At 37.3% G+C, this 17,092-nt stretch overlaps 10 protein-coding genes across 10 annotated transcripts; 5 read left to right on the top strand and 5 right to left on the bottom strand.

The window, feature by feature from the left end:
* Positions 1–46: 46 nt before the first annotated feature.
* Positions 47–520, top strand: PRCAT00003996001 (uncharacterized protein; the record flags this gene model as incomplete). The annotated part of the gene is made up of 1 exon (XM_062953962.1): positions 47–520. One exon carries the CDS (start codon positions 47–49, stop codon positions 518–520), a length of 474 nt encoding a protein of 157 aa, XP_062810713.1.
* Positions 521–558: 38 nt separating this feature from the next.
* On the bottom strand, positions 559–1,179 carry PRCAT00003995001 (5-formyltetrahydrofolate cyclo-ligase; the record flags this gene model as incomplete). The annotated part of the gene is made up of 1 exon (XM_062953961.1): positions 559–1,179. The coding sequence occupies one exon, from the start codon at positions 1,177–1,179 to the stop codon at positions 559–561; it is 621 nt and encodes a 206-aa protein (XP_062810712.1).
* Positions 1,180–1,374: 195 nt separating this feature from the next.
* SET6 (Set6p) lies at positions 1,375–2,847 on the bottom strand (the record flags this gene model as incomplete). Its single annotated transcript, XM_062953960.1, has 1 exon — positions 1,375–2,847. One exon carries the CDS (start codon positions 2,845–2,847, stop codon positions 1,375–1,377), a length of 1,473 nt encoding a protein of 490 aa, XP_062810711.1.
* Positions 2,848–4,925: 2,078 nt separating this feature from the next.
* MET3 (sulfate adenylyltransferase) lies at positions 4,926–6,524 on the bottom strand (the record flags this gene model as incomplete). Its single annotated transcript, XM_062953959.1, has 1 exon — positions 4,926–6,524. The coding sequence occupies one exon, from the start codon at positions 6,522–6,524 to the stop codon at positions 4,926–4,928; it is 1,599 nt and encodes a 532-aa protein (XP_062810710.1).
* Positions 6,525–7,469: 945 nt separating this feature from the next.
* Positions 7,470–9,143, top strand: GND1 (phosphogluconate dehydrogenase (decarboxylating); the record flags this gene model as incomplete). The annotated part of the gene is made up of 1 exon (XM_062953958.1): positions 7,470–9,143. The coding sequence occupies one exon, from the start codon at positions 7,470–7,472 to the stop codon at positions 9,141–9,143; it is 1,674 nt and encodes a 557-aa protein (XP_062810709.1).
* Positions 9,144–9,306: 163 nt separating this feature from the next.
* ERG5 (C-22 sterol desaturase) lies at positions 9,307–10,875 on the bottom strand (the record flags this gene model as incomplete). Its single annotated transcript, XM_062953957.1, has 1 exon — positions 9,307–10,875. One exon carries the CDS (start codon positions 10,873–10,875, stop codon positions 9,307–9,309), a length of 1,569 nt encoding a protein of 522 aa, XP_062810708.1.
* A 298-nt stretch (positions 10,876–11,173) lies between these two features.
* PRCAT00003990001 (uncharacterized protein) lies at positions 11,174–13,294 on the top strand (the record flags this gene model as incomplete). Its single annotated transcript, XM_062953956.1, has 1 exon — positions 11,174–13,294. One exon carries the CDS (start codon positions 11,174–11,176, stop codon positions 13,292–13,294), a length of 2,121 nt encoding a protein of 706 aa, XP_062810707.1.
* A 197-nt stretch (positions 13,295–13,491) lies between these two features.
* On the top strand, positions 13,492–15,135 carry PRCAT00003989001 (uncharacterized protein; the record flags this gene model as incomplete). The annotated part of the gene is made up of 1 exon (XM_062953955.1): positions 13,492–15,135. One exon carries the CDS (start codon positions 13,492–13,494, stop codon positions 15,133–15,135), a length of 1,644 nt encoding a protein of 547 aa, XP_062810706.1.
* Positions 15,136–15,307: 172 nt separating this feature from the next.
* On the top strand, positions 15,308–15,490 carry PRCAT00003988001 (uncharacterized protein; the record flags this gene model as incomplete). The annotated part of the gene is made up of 1 exon (XM_062953953.1): positions 15,308–15,490. The coding sequence occupies one exon, from the start codon at positions 15,308–15,310 to the stop codon at positions 15,488–15,490; it is 183 nt and encodes a 60-aa protein (XP_062810705.1).
* A 362-nt stretch (positions 15,491–15,852) lies between these two features.
* Positions 15,853–16,923, bottom strand: PRCAT00003987001 (uncharacterized protein; the record flags this gene model as incomplete). Its single annotated transcript, XM_062953952.1, has 1 exon — positions 15,853–16,923. One exon carries the CDS (start codon positions 16,921–16,923, stop codon positions 15,853–15,855), a length of 1,071 nt encoding a protein of 356 aa, XP_062810704.1.
* Positions 16,924–17,092: the final 169 nt, after the last annotated feature.

The raw sequence follows: 17,092 nt of genomic DNA, 5'->3' as shown, positions 1-17,092 counted from the left end.
GTGATTTGGCTGGAAGTGTTTCAAGCCATTAAGATAGACTCTAAGTATGAGCGAACTGTCTCGGAATCAAGAGGATACTACAGGTGTATTTCCAGCACCTTATTCACCCCAGGTTTCCTCCTCGATGTTATCTCCAGGTGAACTTACTGTGCCTCAAAGACAGCCAAGGCATAAGGTAGCTCTTAAACTGGGTCATTCACCGCTTGATTGGGCTATACTTAATAAGAATGTTCCCCCAGGTAAACTCAGAGGTCTTCCTATCGATGCACCGCCTCCCCAATATGTTAAGATCACGATAGAAGAATTAAAATCTCATAAGACAAGACACGATTGCTGGACATGCATAAATGGAAAAGTCTACAATATTACACCATACATTGATTTTCATCCTGGTGGGCCAGATGAGATCTTAAAATGTGCCGGGAAGGATGGAACTTCTCTATTCAACAAATACCATCGATGGGTGAACGCGGATAGAATGTTAGAGAATTGCACTGTTGGTGTGTTGAGCAAGAGATAAGCCCGATTTTTAATGTCTAGTATATTTATGACCTACGACTAAATAAATGCATCATAACCACTAATTATTACGCAATCTAATGACCAATCATGATCCTCCATAGGAATATCTTCGACTAATTGCTCCTTTAGACCAACTCCAATTAATTGAGGCGTTTTACCAAACTTTTTCAAATACATATCAAAAAATTTGTCATAATAACCAACTCCATGTCCTAGCCTTGCTTTGAATTTTGTGAAAGCGACACCGGGAACTACAATCAAATCAAGGCCCCCCTCGTCAAATACATTTTCACCGTTTTTTGGCTCCAATAATCCGTACTTTCCATCAGGTTGCAATTTTGTTACATCTTCAAAGCTATGCATCTTCAACATTGAAAGATAGCTCTCATTATTTTCACCGTTACATTTAGGTAAAAAGACAGACTTTTTAGATTCAAAGCAATGTCTGATTAATTGTAAAGTTTGGATTTCCAGATGTTGCATGTTCATGAATATTGCAATCTTCTTGGAATCCCTGAAGTAATCCGTTTGGATGAGCTTCTCTGTTACGTCATCTGACTGCAGTATTAACGATTGATTTGAGACATGTTTCAATTTTTTTTTGACTGCTTTTCTCAATTGGACCTTAGCTTCTTTGATCGATATCTTACTTGACATTGCATTGTATGTGATTATCTCAAAAACTTTTTTAGATTTTATTTATGCGACAAAATTTTCTTCATCCTTTAAGTTACGGTATAAGAAAGGTAATGTGAGTTTCGATTCTAAACGCTATATCAGAATTAAAATTTGAAACACACCATAATATTATGCTTCTTACAATCTTGCTGAGACTATATTATATATGACTATTTACGCTTGGTCGTTACGTGCTATCACTTTCTCATCAAATCTAACAGATTTTCTTCTTCCTCCATGAAAGCCAACCTCCTCGAAGTTCGTCTCTAGTTCTATTTCACAGTCGCCAAGCTCTTTTTCTGTGTTCTTTAACATCTGTCTAATAGTATTCTTAGAGTCTTTTGGTTGACTTCCTGAACTTGACTTTCGCCTTTGTTGTGCCTTTAAATCTTCTTTGCACTTCTGACAGTTACATAAAAAGCCCCAATTAACTCGCAATTCTCTTTGTCTCTGTTGAACCGTGTGGCTGGGATTTACGTAGGTAGTCGTTAGCTCCTCACCAGCCTTAATGTCCCTTGAAGCAAATACCTTCAACCCTTGGATTCTAGATGTCGTGGAAGATTGAACGTCAGTATTGGGATCGCAACAATGGTTAAGATGCGACTGAACTAGGTATATAGAAGAGTCTAGGTTGTTAATGTTATATGTCCCCATCATACACATGAATTCCTCGTACGTAAATTCCCGGTCTTCTTGTGCTCTTGGAAAAACGTTCAAAAATTTTTCGAAACCTTCTTTCCATAAAGTTTCCTGCTGTTCTTGAACAAAGAGAGCACCTCCTTGTAAGTTATCGAATGTACCCGCCGAAGAATTTAGGGCCTTGTATCTAACCTCTTGTGATACCCTCGCCATCGCGTGAAATTGTTTCTCTTTTATGCCAGTTTTATCGGTCAAAATATTTGCAAATATAATAGCAATCGCATATAGAGCATTCCACTGTTCTCTTAAGCAATAATCTTGCAATTCCAAGAAAGCATTCGCGTCAATTAGTTTCAGCAGTTTATTTTTAAACATCGGGTTATATAAACTGTGCTTTAACATGCCATGTAACTGAGAGTCCATCTTCTTGCATTTCTGCGAGCACCAAGCTTCTGAGCATACATTACAATCCAAGCCTTTTAAGAAAGAAATGGTGGAACTCCCTTGAGTCAATACTTTTGAGCAATATGCACATGCATTTCCTTTCTTTATCAAATTAATGTTCGCCAATGGAGGGACGAAGAATAAAGGGGGCTCCTCCCAAATGAGCTCACCTTTAGGAATGTTTGATTTGGCATACAAACCTTTGCCTCGCTTCGACGTCATCACTATCTTGACACTGTTTGGCAACTCGACGTCGACAGAATTAGATGATTTTATATCATTAGCGTATGTAAATTGTTGCTGATTCGAATTGTTCGCCAATAACCCATAGCTTTTAAGCAAATTTCGAAGCCTTTTCTCAGATAAAGACCAATTGTTTCTGGACTTGACTATGGCATGCAATTTGCTCAAACCAAGTGATTCTGTCGCTGGATCTTCTTTCCAAATTGCTATCACATCATCGATGACCTGTCTCTCATGAGGAACTATCGAAGCGATTGTCTGGGTATTTTCCTGTGAATCATTGATCGAAATGACCTCAAACTCTTTAGCAGTATCATCCATGTTTCAATACTTTTTTCCTTCTGTCGGAGCCATCGATCTTACATATGTCAACGAAAACCTGCATACACATCAAATAATTGCAAAATATATTGCGACAACGACACGACTCAAGCTAGAGGCTGCGACTTAAACATAATCTCGTAACAAGTCTCAAACATCAATAGTCAATAAATAATCCTTCAAAAGTTAACTCAATAAAGATAAAACAATCAAAAATATAACAAAAAAAAAAAGAATTAAAGAGATTTGAATGAAATATGAAAGAGAGAATGACGAATTATAACCATAAATAGTATATTCCAAGCAAATTATTGAGGACAAGTTGCTAAACTTATCCTTGTATTTGCAACTCGCATATTCATTACAACATTTCTATGAATAGATACTTCTTAAGCCCAAAAATCATACTAGTTAATGTATAGAATGTCAAAGAGCCAAAATACGTAAAACAAAACGTCTTATGATTTAATAATCGTTAGCGCGAAAGTTGTTAAAACATATTTACTATGCTTGATTGTCCCATAATCTATAGAAGAGTTCCATAAAGATACCAATTCATATTAACGATTGACAATAAAGCTACCATTCTGATAAAGCATTAGGATACCAGTATGGATTTGAATTAATGGAAAATACTGTAATCGCATATTACATTAGAAATACTACTGGATCGCAAATAGACTTGAGACTAGTCGATAAAACTCAATTACTCTGTTCTCTATGCTAAAAAACAATCACTGGGAGATGTCATATTACATTAGAAATACTACTGGATCGCAAACAGACTTGAGGCTAGTCGATAATAATCTAGTACTCTGGTCTCTATGCTAAAAACAATCACTGATAGATGTCCAGTAAAATTCACGGAACTACTATATCTTAAACGGGTTCCGGATTAGGTTTATATAATAAGTATGTATTGGCAGTAAGGTGTACTTGATTATTGATTTCTTTCGCGATGGTTAATAAATATGCAAATACGGACTGTCTAATTCTTTTCATTATCATCAGGAATTCATCAAAAATTTAATGCAGTGACCTCCAGTGAGAAAACCATTTATATGATGGCAAGGATTCTAGTAACGAATATATGACCTTTTGGATGTAGCTCTAACTCATCGTTAAGGTGAACTCTAGATAAAAAGAATATTACTTGTCAGGCTATGTTGACAATTTGCTTACTTTGATAAGTGGTATTAAATGTGATTTCGTAAGAATGCAAAGTAAGAAATTAGAATTTTAAAATTATAAGTCTAAAAAGCTGAGGCTATCAATTCTATATAGCACAGAATACTGTAAACTGGAAACGTTAATCTCGCTTGGTGGCTTTTGATATGTTATTCATCAGATGAAAGCCTGGGTATTAACGTGATACTACTGTAATATAATAATGCTTGGGATTGATCTTTTGAAGGTAATCAAAACAAGTTCTGTGTTTAGTTAGACTGGTCATAGTTCCTCAAAGTCCTTTTATTTTATGTTATATTCTGCTTGAATAGAGATCAATAGTTAGTGGTGTTAGTATTGTAATTAAGAGGCTAAGATCATTTCGCCACACAGCGTCTCACATGTCACACACTGAGAAGTTTGCTTTTTAAAACTTGTTGTTTTAGTACTCATTTTTGATTCGAAGGTATCATTTCTACTCCTTCATATCTTTATTTTCAAGGTATACATTTTGCTTCATATTCTAAATTGTACCGTCTGATACTATTTGTTATATAATTCTGAAAGCTATCTAGAGATTTGTCATATAATTCTGGAGGGCGTCTAGAGAGCCAAAGATCTTCGCTTCATTTGATTAAAGCTAAAATAGTCTACTTGTTTTTTCATTAACTCAAAGCTGTCTATTTTTTGCTTTGTCGTTAACTAGATATTTAATTTGAGGTCGAATATTTCTTTAATTTGAGGTATTCAGTTTTCACTGCATCTCATCTTGTGGGAACATGACGTATTTTCTAAATTTTCTGTTTTCTGAGTCATTGCTTCACAGCTTAGTAAGGTTATATGATTATGATATTCTAAATGTATATATATATTTGTAAACTTCTGATTCTAATATACTATACAAATAGATTCTAATAAAATCTCTCTGAATTCAAGTGGTTCACAATTTCTTCAATAACTTCTGAGATATTATACTCGCCATTCTTTTCCACTAACGAGAAAACGCCAGGCTCAGTATTGTGTGTACCCACATCAACGATTAATGCATTACTCTTTCCTACGGCATCAACTATTGATTTTGTATCCGATGTGGTGACAATAACACCGGAACCAGCCTTCACGAGCTCATTTACGATAAATGCATCCGGTGAATGTCCTGGTAATTTAGTAATTCTACGCTCTCCAGTAAATTGATTCAAAGTTGACTGAAGTGCAAAAGCTAAATAGTTCCCTTCTTTGTTTTTTTGCTCGCTAGCAGTAATTATAATAACAAAACCTTGCTTAAACCTAGGTGGATTTGAATCTCTCAAGATCTTGACAACTTCTGGATAAGAAAACCATTCAGGTATATCAGTACCATCTTTTAATCGTTGCCTTAATTCTGTTCCAGATATGTTTGCTGTTCTTACTTTTGATGTATCAATAGTGTCAATTGGAGCGTATCTATCTTCATCGGGCAAATAAGTTACCATTCGGAATGGAACTATTTTGATTTTAGAACTGAGCTCGTCTCCAATCTGAGACAAAAGCTCTTGCGCATCATAGGGTCCATAAAAATCAACGCCTTTAGAGTTCTTTCCTGGTCCTGCGTGGTCCCTACCAACAATAAAATGGTCTACTCCATAGTTCATTCTAATCAAGGCATGCCACAATGCCTCACGATCACCACCCATTCTCATAGCTAATGGCAACAACGACATTGTAGCTAAGCCGTCAGGAAACTTTTTCAATATCTGATGATACACTTTCACTCTAGTGTGGTGATCAATGTCTCCTGGCTTTGTCAATCCAACTACTGGGTGAATGAGGATATGGCCGTCTGGACCGAGATCCTCCGCTGCACGAACTGTCAATTCACGGTGTGCTCTATGCATTGGATTTCTCGTTTGAAAAGCAACGACGTTATGTTTATCCCAACCTACGTTCTTGAATTCTTTTCTTAAATCAGTTGGAGTTTTCCTAAATGCAACATAGTCGTAATGCTTTGGATAGTTCAAGCCTTGAAGAGACCCACCAATATAATATTCCCCTGCTGTCTCGTTCAAGTACCTCACAGCTGGATGTTCTGGATCTCCCCTAAAGACGAATTTCGCTTCTTCAGCCTTATTTGGTTTATAGATAGATTCGATGGTCAAAATGGCTAACGGTTGCTCATCTCTCAAATCCCTTAAGACCAATCTATCACCTTTGCTGTGTTTTCTCGCTTCTTCTTCACTGACATCTAAGGTGATTGGGATTGGCCATAATAGTCCTTTGTGTGTGTTTTCATCTTTGACACTTGTGAGTCTCATATTATGTACAACACTCTGATAGTCATCTTCGTTCAAAAAACCAGTTAAAGGAGAGAACCCTCCGTTCAAAAGAAGCTCTAGATCACATAACTGTCTTTCTGTTAAAGTGATTGAAGGAAGGTTTTTGTTTTCGATTTCTTGTAAGAGACTGGACCTTAACGGCTCATCCCTTGCAACTAAATCCTGTAATTTTCCCCCGTGAGCTTCTGGAATAGGCATTTTACTTGAGTCAAGTTTAAGATTAGATTCTTGGGAAAACAAAATATATATATATATCAAAATATTTCACTGCAAAATTCCATTTCTTGGTCTACCATCATACAATTGCACGTGCTCTTTTGTCAAGAAATTTGATGATTTAGCTGTACTAAATAAATTGGTTGCGAAACTTCTGGTAACCTGGGCACGAGCCAACATTGGAAGAAGTTTTTTGTTTGACTTGTGTATTTACCACTTTATCAGTTTTTTTGAGGAAAATTTGAAATCCAATTTTTAGTTGTTGAGGAATTAATGAATCAATCTCAAAATTGAAATGTAACTTGCTTAAGACAGTAACAGTACTTTATCGATTACATGTTGAACATACTGTGAATATAATATTCACATACTTGTCGAAGATCTTCGAGATGTAGCACATGGATTTTTAATTACTTACAAAACAATTCCGACCTTTAAACTAAATCCGATTCTTTAACCGACCTTGCTGGAAAATTATGGGCTCTAGTATTGCTTACAGCGACAGTTAATTGCTGCCAGAGTAATAATCTAAGCATATGAGTTTCCTCATTATATTGACATTAACATAAATATACCAGTAAATAGAAAGGAAGGATCGGAGAAAGCTTTTTATCATATGGCTGTCGCAGAGACAGCTGTACATCTTTCGAATTTCGTAAATGACAATTCTAGCTATTATCGGTTCTCGAATGTCCGAAGCATAAAGTTTGATTGCCGGGTCTCGAAATAGCTCGACCATATTCTACTGTTGAACTCTCAGCGCCCCCACTCTCTTTCGCATATAAAGTAGCAATTCGTCAGCAATAGTTCACGAAATCAATCAGTATAGTATTTGCAAAAGAAAGCATAACAAAGTTAATTTAAGATGTCAGCTCCGAAGTAAGTATCGCTGAAAGTTATTAGGGATTGGATCGCGTCAATTGTTTAATGCGAAAGACCGTGGTTCTTTTAACTCATGAGAGGGGCATTGAATACACTTATAAGTGTGATTTATCCAATCATCCCGATAGTCGTTGTATTTACTTGAATATGTCTGGATCCACTGGAATTGCGTTAAATAGATTGACAGCCGTTCTGAGACATTTTGCCTCTCGAGCTATATCTACTGAAGATGATACTAACAGCAAATGTAGGGGTGATTTAGGTTTAATTGGTTTGGCCGTTATGGGTCAAAACTTAATTTTGAATGCGGCAGACAAAGGTTGGACTGTTGTTGCGTACAACAGGACTGTTTCCAAGGTCGATCACTTTTTAGCTAATGAAGCTAAAGGTAAATCAATCATTGGAGCTCATTCAATTCCAGACTTGTTGTCCAAATTGAAGAAACCTAGAAGAGTTATGTTGTTGGTCAAGGCCGGTAAGCCTGTCGATGATTTCATTGATCAGCTTGTCCCTCACTTAGACAAGGGCGATATTATAATTGATGGTGGTAACTCTCACTTCCCTGACACTAATCGTCGTTATGAAGATTTGAAGGAGAAAGGGATTTTATTCGTAGGATCAGGTGTATCTGGTGGTGAAGAAGGTGCTCGTTATGGACCTTCATTGATGCCTGGTGGACATCCTGATGCATGGCCTCATATCAAAGACATTTTTCAATCGATCGCTGCAAAGACCGATGGTCAGCCTTGCTGTGACTGGGTAGGTGATGCAGGTGCTGGGCATTATGTAAAGATGGTTCATAATGGTATTGAATACGGTGATATGCAAGTTATTTGTGAGGCTTATGATATGATGAAGCGAGTTGGTAAGATGTCGGACAAAGAGATTGGGGATGTTTTCGCAAAATGGAATAAGGGTGTTTTGGATTCTTTCTTGGTTGAGATTACAAGAGACATTATGTATTTCAATGACCCAACTGATGGTAAGCCAGTGGTAGAAAAGATTTTGGATGAAGCAGGCCAAAAAGGTACAGGGAAGTGGACTGCTATCAATGCTTTGGACTTGGGTATGCCAGTCACTTTGATCGGAGAAGCTGTCTTTGCTCGTTGTTTGTCTGCATTGAAATCCGAGAGAGAAAGAGCCTCCACTAAGTTAGACGGTCCTGTTATTGAAGACTCTCCTATCAAAGATAAGGCTGCTTTTATTGATGATTTAGAGCAAGCATTGTATGCATCCAAACTTATTTCGTATGCTCAAGGTTTCATGTTGATCAGTGAAGCAGCAAAAGAGTATAAATGGAGGTTAAACAAACCTGCAATTGCTTTGATGTGGAGAGGTGGATGTATTATCAGATCTGTTTTCTTAGGTGAAATTACATCTGCTTACAAAGAGCACCCAGATTTGGAGAATTTATTATTTCATCCATTTTTCAACAAGGCTATCAGTAAAGCCCAAAAGGGTTGGAGATCAACTATCGCAAAAGCTGTTGAATTTGGTATTCCAGCTCCTGCTTTTACTACCGCTTTGGCTTTCTACGACGGTTACAGATCAGCAAGATTACCAGCTAACTTGTTACAGGCACAAAGAGATTACTTCGGAGCCCATACCTTTAAGGTTCTCCCAGGAGAAGAAAGTGATTTCTTGAAGAAAGACCAATGGATTCATGTCAACTGGACTGGTCACGGTGGTGATGTGTCTGCATCTAGCTACGATGCTTGAATTATACATGAAAATTCCACCAAAAAGGTTCACTTCAAGCGTAGGCTGCAGAACTTCAGATGTAACTAATTATTGTTAAGTTTCATATATATAAATATATATATATCTGCGAAGATAAAGATACTCCTATAAATATTGTGTAATTTAACTGTCGATAACCGGGTCAATTTTCTAATGGATTCCTCGCTTTCCACTCTAGGATTAAATCGTCTTTGGGGAATATTGTGGCGAAAACTTTAATATCTTCAGATAGAGGAGTGGTATGATGCTTCAAGTCTGCCAACATTGCAAACTTTCCTAACATACCTGTAAATAACATCAAAACATAGTTTTGTCCAAGGCAGAGATGTGGCCCCGTTCCAAAAACTAACCAGTTTCGCTTTTCCATGTCCGCAGTAGAGTTCTCCCATCTCTCTGGTTTAAAGGTATCTGGGTCTGGATAGACTTCGGGGTCGTGCAATGCAGGATATAGGGTCGGGATAATCATCGACCCCTTTGGCGCTGTATACGTATCAGTCACTGGGAAGCTTTGCTTAACGACGTATGGAACCATTATAACAGGTGGACGATATCTCAAAGTTTCTCTAACAACATTAAACGTATAATGCATCTCATTAATCAAGTCTAAAGATAATCGCTTTGAGGGATCATTATCACGAACGCGTAATTGTTCCTCCCTAATTTTTTTCATGACATCATCTCTATCTGCAACAATTTGAAATAACCAACAAGCTAAAGATGAAGACGCATCTTGAGATGCAAAAAGAAAAGTAAATATAGCTTCAGAAATCTCTCTGTTGGAAAATTCACGAACTAAAAGCTTCGAGTCTGTGTCTTGCGTGTGCTTTTCTCTGGCATCTTTCATCAAAAAAATCCATTCATCCATGACGCAGCTAGGTTTACCCATTTCTTCGTTGATATGTCTTTTAGACATCGCAGCACAATTTTCAAAGATTTTCATAGTTTCGTCGGCAATTTTTTTTCCATACCAAGTCTTAGTATAAGGAAGAATTATAGGGAAATTGACCAATTCTAACGCAGCAGTGATACGGTAATAGTTATCAGCAATTAACTTGATTTGCTCCTCAGTGATATAATCACCGCAGAAAGTTCTAAGAGAAAGGGCACACAATAATTCTCTAAATTCCGGAAAAAATTCTCTAGGGCCGTCATAACTGATAAAAGTCTCTAAGTACTTATCCATATATTTTTCTTGAACAGGAATATAAATTTCCAAAGCCTTTCTCACGAATAAGCCATTTAGTGACCTTCGATAATCAGTATGTGCCTTTCCGTCTAAGAAAACCCAGTTCGACGGCCTTAAGATCTTTTTTGCTACATCAACAACGCAAGGTTTCACATATCTTGGCGAGCCCAAAATTTTTCTTGCCAAATCCCTAGATGAAGCAATAACAACAAACTTGTGAAATATAGACACACAAGACAAGGGGCCAGAATTCCATTTGGCCATGTATTCTTCAAACTTAGGATCCAATGATTCTAAAAACGGACCAATGACTGGCCAAATTTTATACTTAGGTCCAGCAATATTGCCTTTTCTTATCTGATATGCCACTTGATCATATGTCAATATTAAGACAATCGTTGTAGCGATTATACTCAACCACGACAAATTTTGGTAATGAGTGTAAACAAACTTAATCGCATCGTTGAACTGAGCGCCTCGGGAAGTCGGCAGGTCTACAAAGTTAGCAGTGCTGTTGACTTCCATCTTTAACTAATGCTTATCGAAACTCTAGTGTTTCCACCAATTATTGAATGAAGTGATAACCTAAATTATTTCAAAATAAATAATTAGGTGTCTCCGAGATTGCATCCTTATTTTATACGGGCCGATGCGTTTTAAACGAAATTTTATACGATCGTTTAAAAAAAAATTCTGCTTATGGTCTGCGACATAAGCATTGCGATATTTGTAATATGTCGTATTGAGATGAGCTACTATTTTTTCAGACAAGAGCGGTTGAAATAACTGTTTATTCAGTCGAACTTGATCTACACCTTGTAAAATGGGTAAAAGGAAAGCATCATCTAATAAACTCGTTGGAGATAAGCGAAAGCATTTAAAAGAGCAACAAGACAATCAACTTTCTACTGGAATATTCGGCCAAGATGTTGTCACGTCGGAAGATGACCTTGTCAATGACTGGGACAATGTCGAGCAGGACTATGAATTGCGCCCCAGAAATACTAAAGATAACGGTACTGAAATTGTTGAAGGCTTGCCTATAAAAAGAGGTGATGGAAAATTAGAAAGAGTCGTCAGAAAAATGAATAAGATAGATACCAGCGAAGCAGAGATATCAGTAGACAAAGAGGAGAAGAGCGAGGCCCTTGTAGAACCAGAAGACGCTGATAATCACAATCGGCTCAATGGTATGTCACCTCGGCAAGTTTTGATTGAAACAAAGACAGAGATAGCAGATTTGGCAACAAAATTAATAGAAAATCCCGAAGAAAATATCCCTTGTCTCATAAGGCTAAGAAAAATGACTGAATCTCGCAACTTTGTTACTTGCCAGCTTTCAATAATGGCTTTAATCCCAGTATTCAAATCACTAGCTCCATCTTATAGGATACGACCTTTGTCGGATACAGAGAAACGTCAGAAAGTCAGCAAGGACATTGCTCAACTAAGAAACTTTGAGCAGTCTTTAGTTGCAAATTACGTTGCTTATGTAAATCGTTTAGCTCAATTAGCTGTTGTTTCCTTTCTGAACTCTCAAAATGATAGGAAAGTAGCTTTGGATGAAATTAAATTAGGTCTGTTGGCTACAAAAGCAGCATGTGAGCTTTGTCTCTCGTCATTGCGCAATTTTAATTACAGAAGTGAAGTGATTACCATCATATGCCGTCGTCTCAATAGAACTCCATCTAATGATGATGATTTTAATGTTTTTCTCAAATGTTTAAGGACCTTAGAGTCCTTGCTCATTGATGATCAGCACAATGGAGATGTTACCTTTGACGTTTGTAAGCTTTTATGCAAATCGATCAGAGATAAAAAATTCAGGGTTGACGAATCTGTAATAAACATTTTCCTATCGCTAAGCTTACTCAATGATTACGATCCGAATAATAACAAAAATGATGAACAAAAACCAAAACTCAAGAAGAAAGACAGACTACATTTGTCCAAAAAAGAGAGAAAGGCCAGAAAAGAACGGAAAGAAATTGAGGAAGAGATGCGTAAAGCAGAAGACGCAATTAGTGCTGAAGAGAGAGAGAAATATCAGGCTGATGTTTTAAAAATGCTATTATCACTATATTTGGAGATTCTCAAAGCTAGCTCTCCAGGCACTCTCTCCAAAAATAGCTACGCTGGAGAATTGATGGCTCCCGTATTGGAGGGTTTAGCTCGGTTTGGTAATATGGCTAATATAGACTTGTTGGGTGATTTCTTGGAAGTTTTACGAGAAATCATGACGGACATTATCCTGGAGCATACTTTACACGAAACCAACGATGAAGACAGTGGGGGTATGTTTAATGGCAAAGAGGTGCGAAGCATTTTGCTATGTGTTTCTACTGCCTTTGCCCTTGTCATGAATCATTCTTCTGTCGGTAAATTGCCCATAACGATTGATCTATCAAAGTTCATCTCCTATTTATATGTTGTTCTAGCTGATTTGTCGTTGGACACAGATTTGGAGTTTTCTAGCAAGACTCTCAGGCTAGTTGACCCTCTTTCAACTTCAATATCTGCTGATAAACCACATGTAAATGTTTCAACTAAAGCAGAGCTCTTGTTGCGCTGCCTAGACTTCATATTTTTCAGATCAAGAAACGGCACTGTACCTCGGGCATCTTCATTTATTAAGAGACTATACATTTTATCTTTACAAACACCTGAGAAAACCTCATTAGCAATTCTTAAGTTTGTTGGGAAATTGACCAGTAGGTATGGAGAAAGCTTAAAAGGTTTATGGAATACTGAGGAAAGAATTAGTGGTGAGGGGTCTTACTTTTTGGGAATAGAGAAATCTGATAGAGAGGTAGAGTTGGAAAGATGCAACAGTGGTGCAGCCACTTTATGGGAAAACGTGCTACTTGATAAGCATTATAGTCAAATGGTTAAAGATGGATCGAGAACATTATTCAAAAATAGTAGACCGCACACAAGGCAATAATAGGATTATATATTGAATAGAGTTATATCTTATACTCTTCACCTTTAAACTTCTGTTGACGACGCCCTTTTTAGAAATTTTTTTTTTTTTTTTTTATTATTATTATCAAATGACTATATTTTTCGAGGAGCGCCGCTGTTTGAGAATTTCGTAACAAAAGTTCTGTACGAAAGAATAACCATAATATCATCCCAGCAATGAGTTTTGTTTCTACAAAAGAGATAGGCCCTGGTGGAATCATTTTAATTTCAACCTTGACACCTATTGGATTGTTTTTGGTATTATTCTTATGCGCTTATAAAGTTTTTAGTAATGAAGGTGATAGAAATGACTATAGGTTGCTAAATGGAGACATTATTGAAGATTCGGCAGTACCCCATGAATTTCTAAATGACGAGGAATCGTTATTGCATTTAGCGGACGAATTTGATTTTACAAGCTTACCACCAGAGGAGCAGTCGGCTTATCTCAAGGGTGAAGAATTCGTCAAAAATAATCCTCCTAACTTTCAAAATATTCGAGGCAAGTCATTTACTCATGAAGATGATCTTTCTATTAGAGAGAGAGGCATTGGTGCATTCGAATTTGAACAAGAACAGGACATTTTGCATTCGAGATATATCGTCGCAGATAAAACTGAGGTAATATTTCAAAACAATGATGCTCCCTACTCTACTGCTACTGCTGTTTTAAATCTTGCATTACCTGTGAAAAATAGACCACACTCAGATACTGTTTATTTTGAAACTAAAGTGTTTGAATATCCTAATGATAACCCTAATGGTCATTTTTCAATAGGATTAGTAACAAAGCCATACCCTTCTCATTTTCGGTTACCTGGTTATAATACTTTCTCAATAGGCTATGAATCAACTGGAAACTTGAAGATCAATAAGCCATTTCCCGCCCCACTGCAGCAGCATCAAGGTGAGCAGAGTCAGTATAACGCTTTTGTGTTGCCTCCGCTTCAACAAGGGGATGTTGTCGGGTTTGGTTATGTTATACCGACTGGAACAATTTTCATAACCAGAAATGGTAGGAAATTGATGGATGTTATGAAATCCTGCTTTATAGATTTATACCCAGCTGTCGGGTGTTTTCTGACGAATGCTAAATTTCAGGTAAATATAGGGCAACTTGGGTTTGTTTGGATTGAAGCAAATGTGAGAAAATACGGTTTCATCTCAACAAGCGATTATAAAAAAATTGTGGGGGACAGAGGTTTGGCGTCATTACCAGAATACACTAATGTACTTAAGAATGATTCTGATAAGGTTTTGGAGAAAGGAGAAGAGCTTCCACCTAGGTACCCGGAAGATGAAATTGATTTCTTTGGAGGAACTACTAAAATAGGCTCTTCAACTTTAGAGGCTCCTAAAGGTGAAAAATACAATAAGGAAACGAAAGTCGTCGGAAGCTCATCACAAGTTACTGACGACCCCGAAGAAATCATGGACATGAGAGAAAGATTATACGAGCAAAACATCACGAATGACAAGAATGCCTACGAATCCGCTCCGCTTTTATATTCTGACTCAGTTGATTACGAAACGACTTTAGATGAATCCGATAATCGACAGTACGACTCGATGGAGACAAATGAGTCTACTGTTCCACAAAGACCTAAAGCTACGCAGGATGTGGCAGCACCGGATGTTCATTCTCTTGATGGTTCAAATGAAAATCTAGATTCCAACAAGGTGGAGCCCATCGAAGCTAATTCCTCCAGTGAGGCCCGAAGCTCACTGAAATCAGGTAGTTCGGATCGGAACACTAGCCATGGAAAAGCTAATAAGAAAAATAAAGGTAAAAAAGGCAAGAAGAAGTCAAAAAGAAAATAAATTAATCAACATATATGTAATATTAAATTTCGACGTTCTGTGATAATGTGCTTGTAGGTAGTTGCTTGAAGGGCCACATTCATACTCCTGTTCTTTTTGATGAACATTTGACTGCTATAAGCTTTTGTGAGACTTATTATATTAGAAATCTCTGTTAGAACATGTCTTTCTGATGCATCTAGCACTATATTTTATGAGCGTGGGTAGTTCGTTAAACACTTTGAGTGTGTTTACCATTTTAAGCAAGGAAAAGAAAAAAAAGAAGAATAGCGTTGCCAGGTTTCGATCCTGGGACATCAGGGTTATGGGCCCTGCGCGCTTCCGCTGCGCCACAACGCTGCTTCTTGAAGATTAATGTCACTTTGGCTCGTTACACCTTGAAAATGTTGAGCAGCGAGTGCTTGTTCTTATATACCTTCAAAAAAATTTCTTCTGTTTTGATTGAGGTGCGCTGAGGTTTGTATATTGTACCGTTGGGAAAGATTGCTTTGAAATTCAGAACAATTGTGATATATTATCAAATGTTGCGAAATTTCAGAAAATTACAATTAAATTTGAATATTTCCAGTCATGTTTAGGATCACCTACTCATTTTATTTTTAAAATAACAACAATAACAATAATAATATACAAGCAGAAGTCGAGAAGTTATGTTTTAGAATTAAGATACAGATTAAAATTAGCGTACAAAAAACGGATCCTGAATCATTTAAAACATTACGAAGAGTATCCAGCCCCTCCCTCCGGTGAAATACCACAGGGGGAGCTATCGGATTTTGTCACTCCGGAATAGCTGAGAGCTTTCTTTGGACGACCCCTTTCCTTTTTCACAGCAACAGCACCGGACCCTAAGTTGTCTCGAATTCGTTTTTTCTGCTTGAGGATACCATTTACTCTTATACCCTTGATTGTTAAACCAGTTTGCTCAACCGGAAACTTCCTTGGCCTTCCGCGTCTATCTTTCTTCTGCAATAGTTTTTTTACTTCTTCATCTTCTAACGTTCGCATAGAAATAGGCTGATCATAAAGGTTTGTGTGTCCATCACCTCTTGCAGAGTATAATTTTGTAGAGGCACCCTTTACTTGAGATGTAGACGGACTAGATTCTCTAAGTAGTTTGTTTAATTGCTTGAAGTGTGGATGGGTCGAATCAATGTATTCATTGGTGGAAGCATCAAGTATGAGCTTTCTGGGACGTCCTCGCTTTTTTTTAGATTCATTCTTGACGTTTTGATGTTCCATATCTTTGGTGTTATCACTGACGTACATCCTATCCTGCATATTAAGAGGATGATATTGTGACTCCAGTGTTGAAGATGGATTCAGCGACTGATACTGAAGTGCTTGATGATGCAGCACTGGATACTGCATTGGATGATATTGGTGAGATGGATCATGTATTTCTTGCGAGCTTGGGTGCACCAGAAGGTGATGTGATTGATTAAGCTGGCGGTATTGATGAAACTGAGGAGGATTTGGATACTGACTAGATGTATGCATACTTTTTGGATTATTTGAGTTTTGATTAATATTAAAAACATGCTGCAGTTGGTTGATCATAGGTTGTTCCTTAGAGTTTGAATTAACTGGTTGGGTGTGTGGGTGCGGTAGTGGTAACGAGGAAGAACCACTTAGTGTAGATGAGCCACCAACTCTAGAAGTGAGAGGCGCAGGTGACCACGCATGGTTTTTTGACATTGAAGAAGCTCCCACGAGTGGTGCAATTGATTTGTTTTGATCTGATGAGCTTTTATTACTGCCCGTATAGCTTGGGATGGGTAGATACATTGTAATTTTTTGGCTCAACTTATGTTGAGACAAGTTTCAGGAATTTATATTTCAATAAGCCAAATAACAAATAGGCAGTCTAGTAGTATTTCTCGTATTTACTTCTTTAGAAATGACGTCTCCCTTTCATTTGCAACAAGGATTCTTGGTCCCAAATTACTACTATTAA

This window comes from Priceomyces carsonii, assembly GCF_900007245.1.
Source record: "Priceomyces carsonii strain CBS4050 genome assembly, scaffold: Debaryomyces_carsonii_scaffold_4, whole genome shotgun sequence".
Taxonomy (NCBI): Eukaryota; Fungi; Ascomycota; class Pichiomycetes; order Serinales; family Debaryomycetaceae; genus Priceomyces; species Priceomyces carsonii.
The sequence above is the reverse complement of the archived record's forward strand: the minus strand, read 5'-3'. Positions and strand labels throughout refer to the sequence as shown.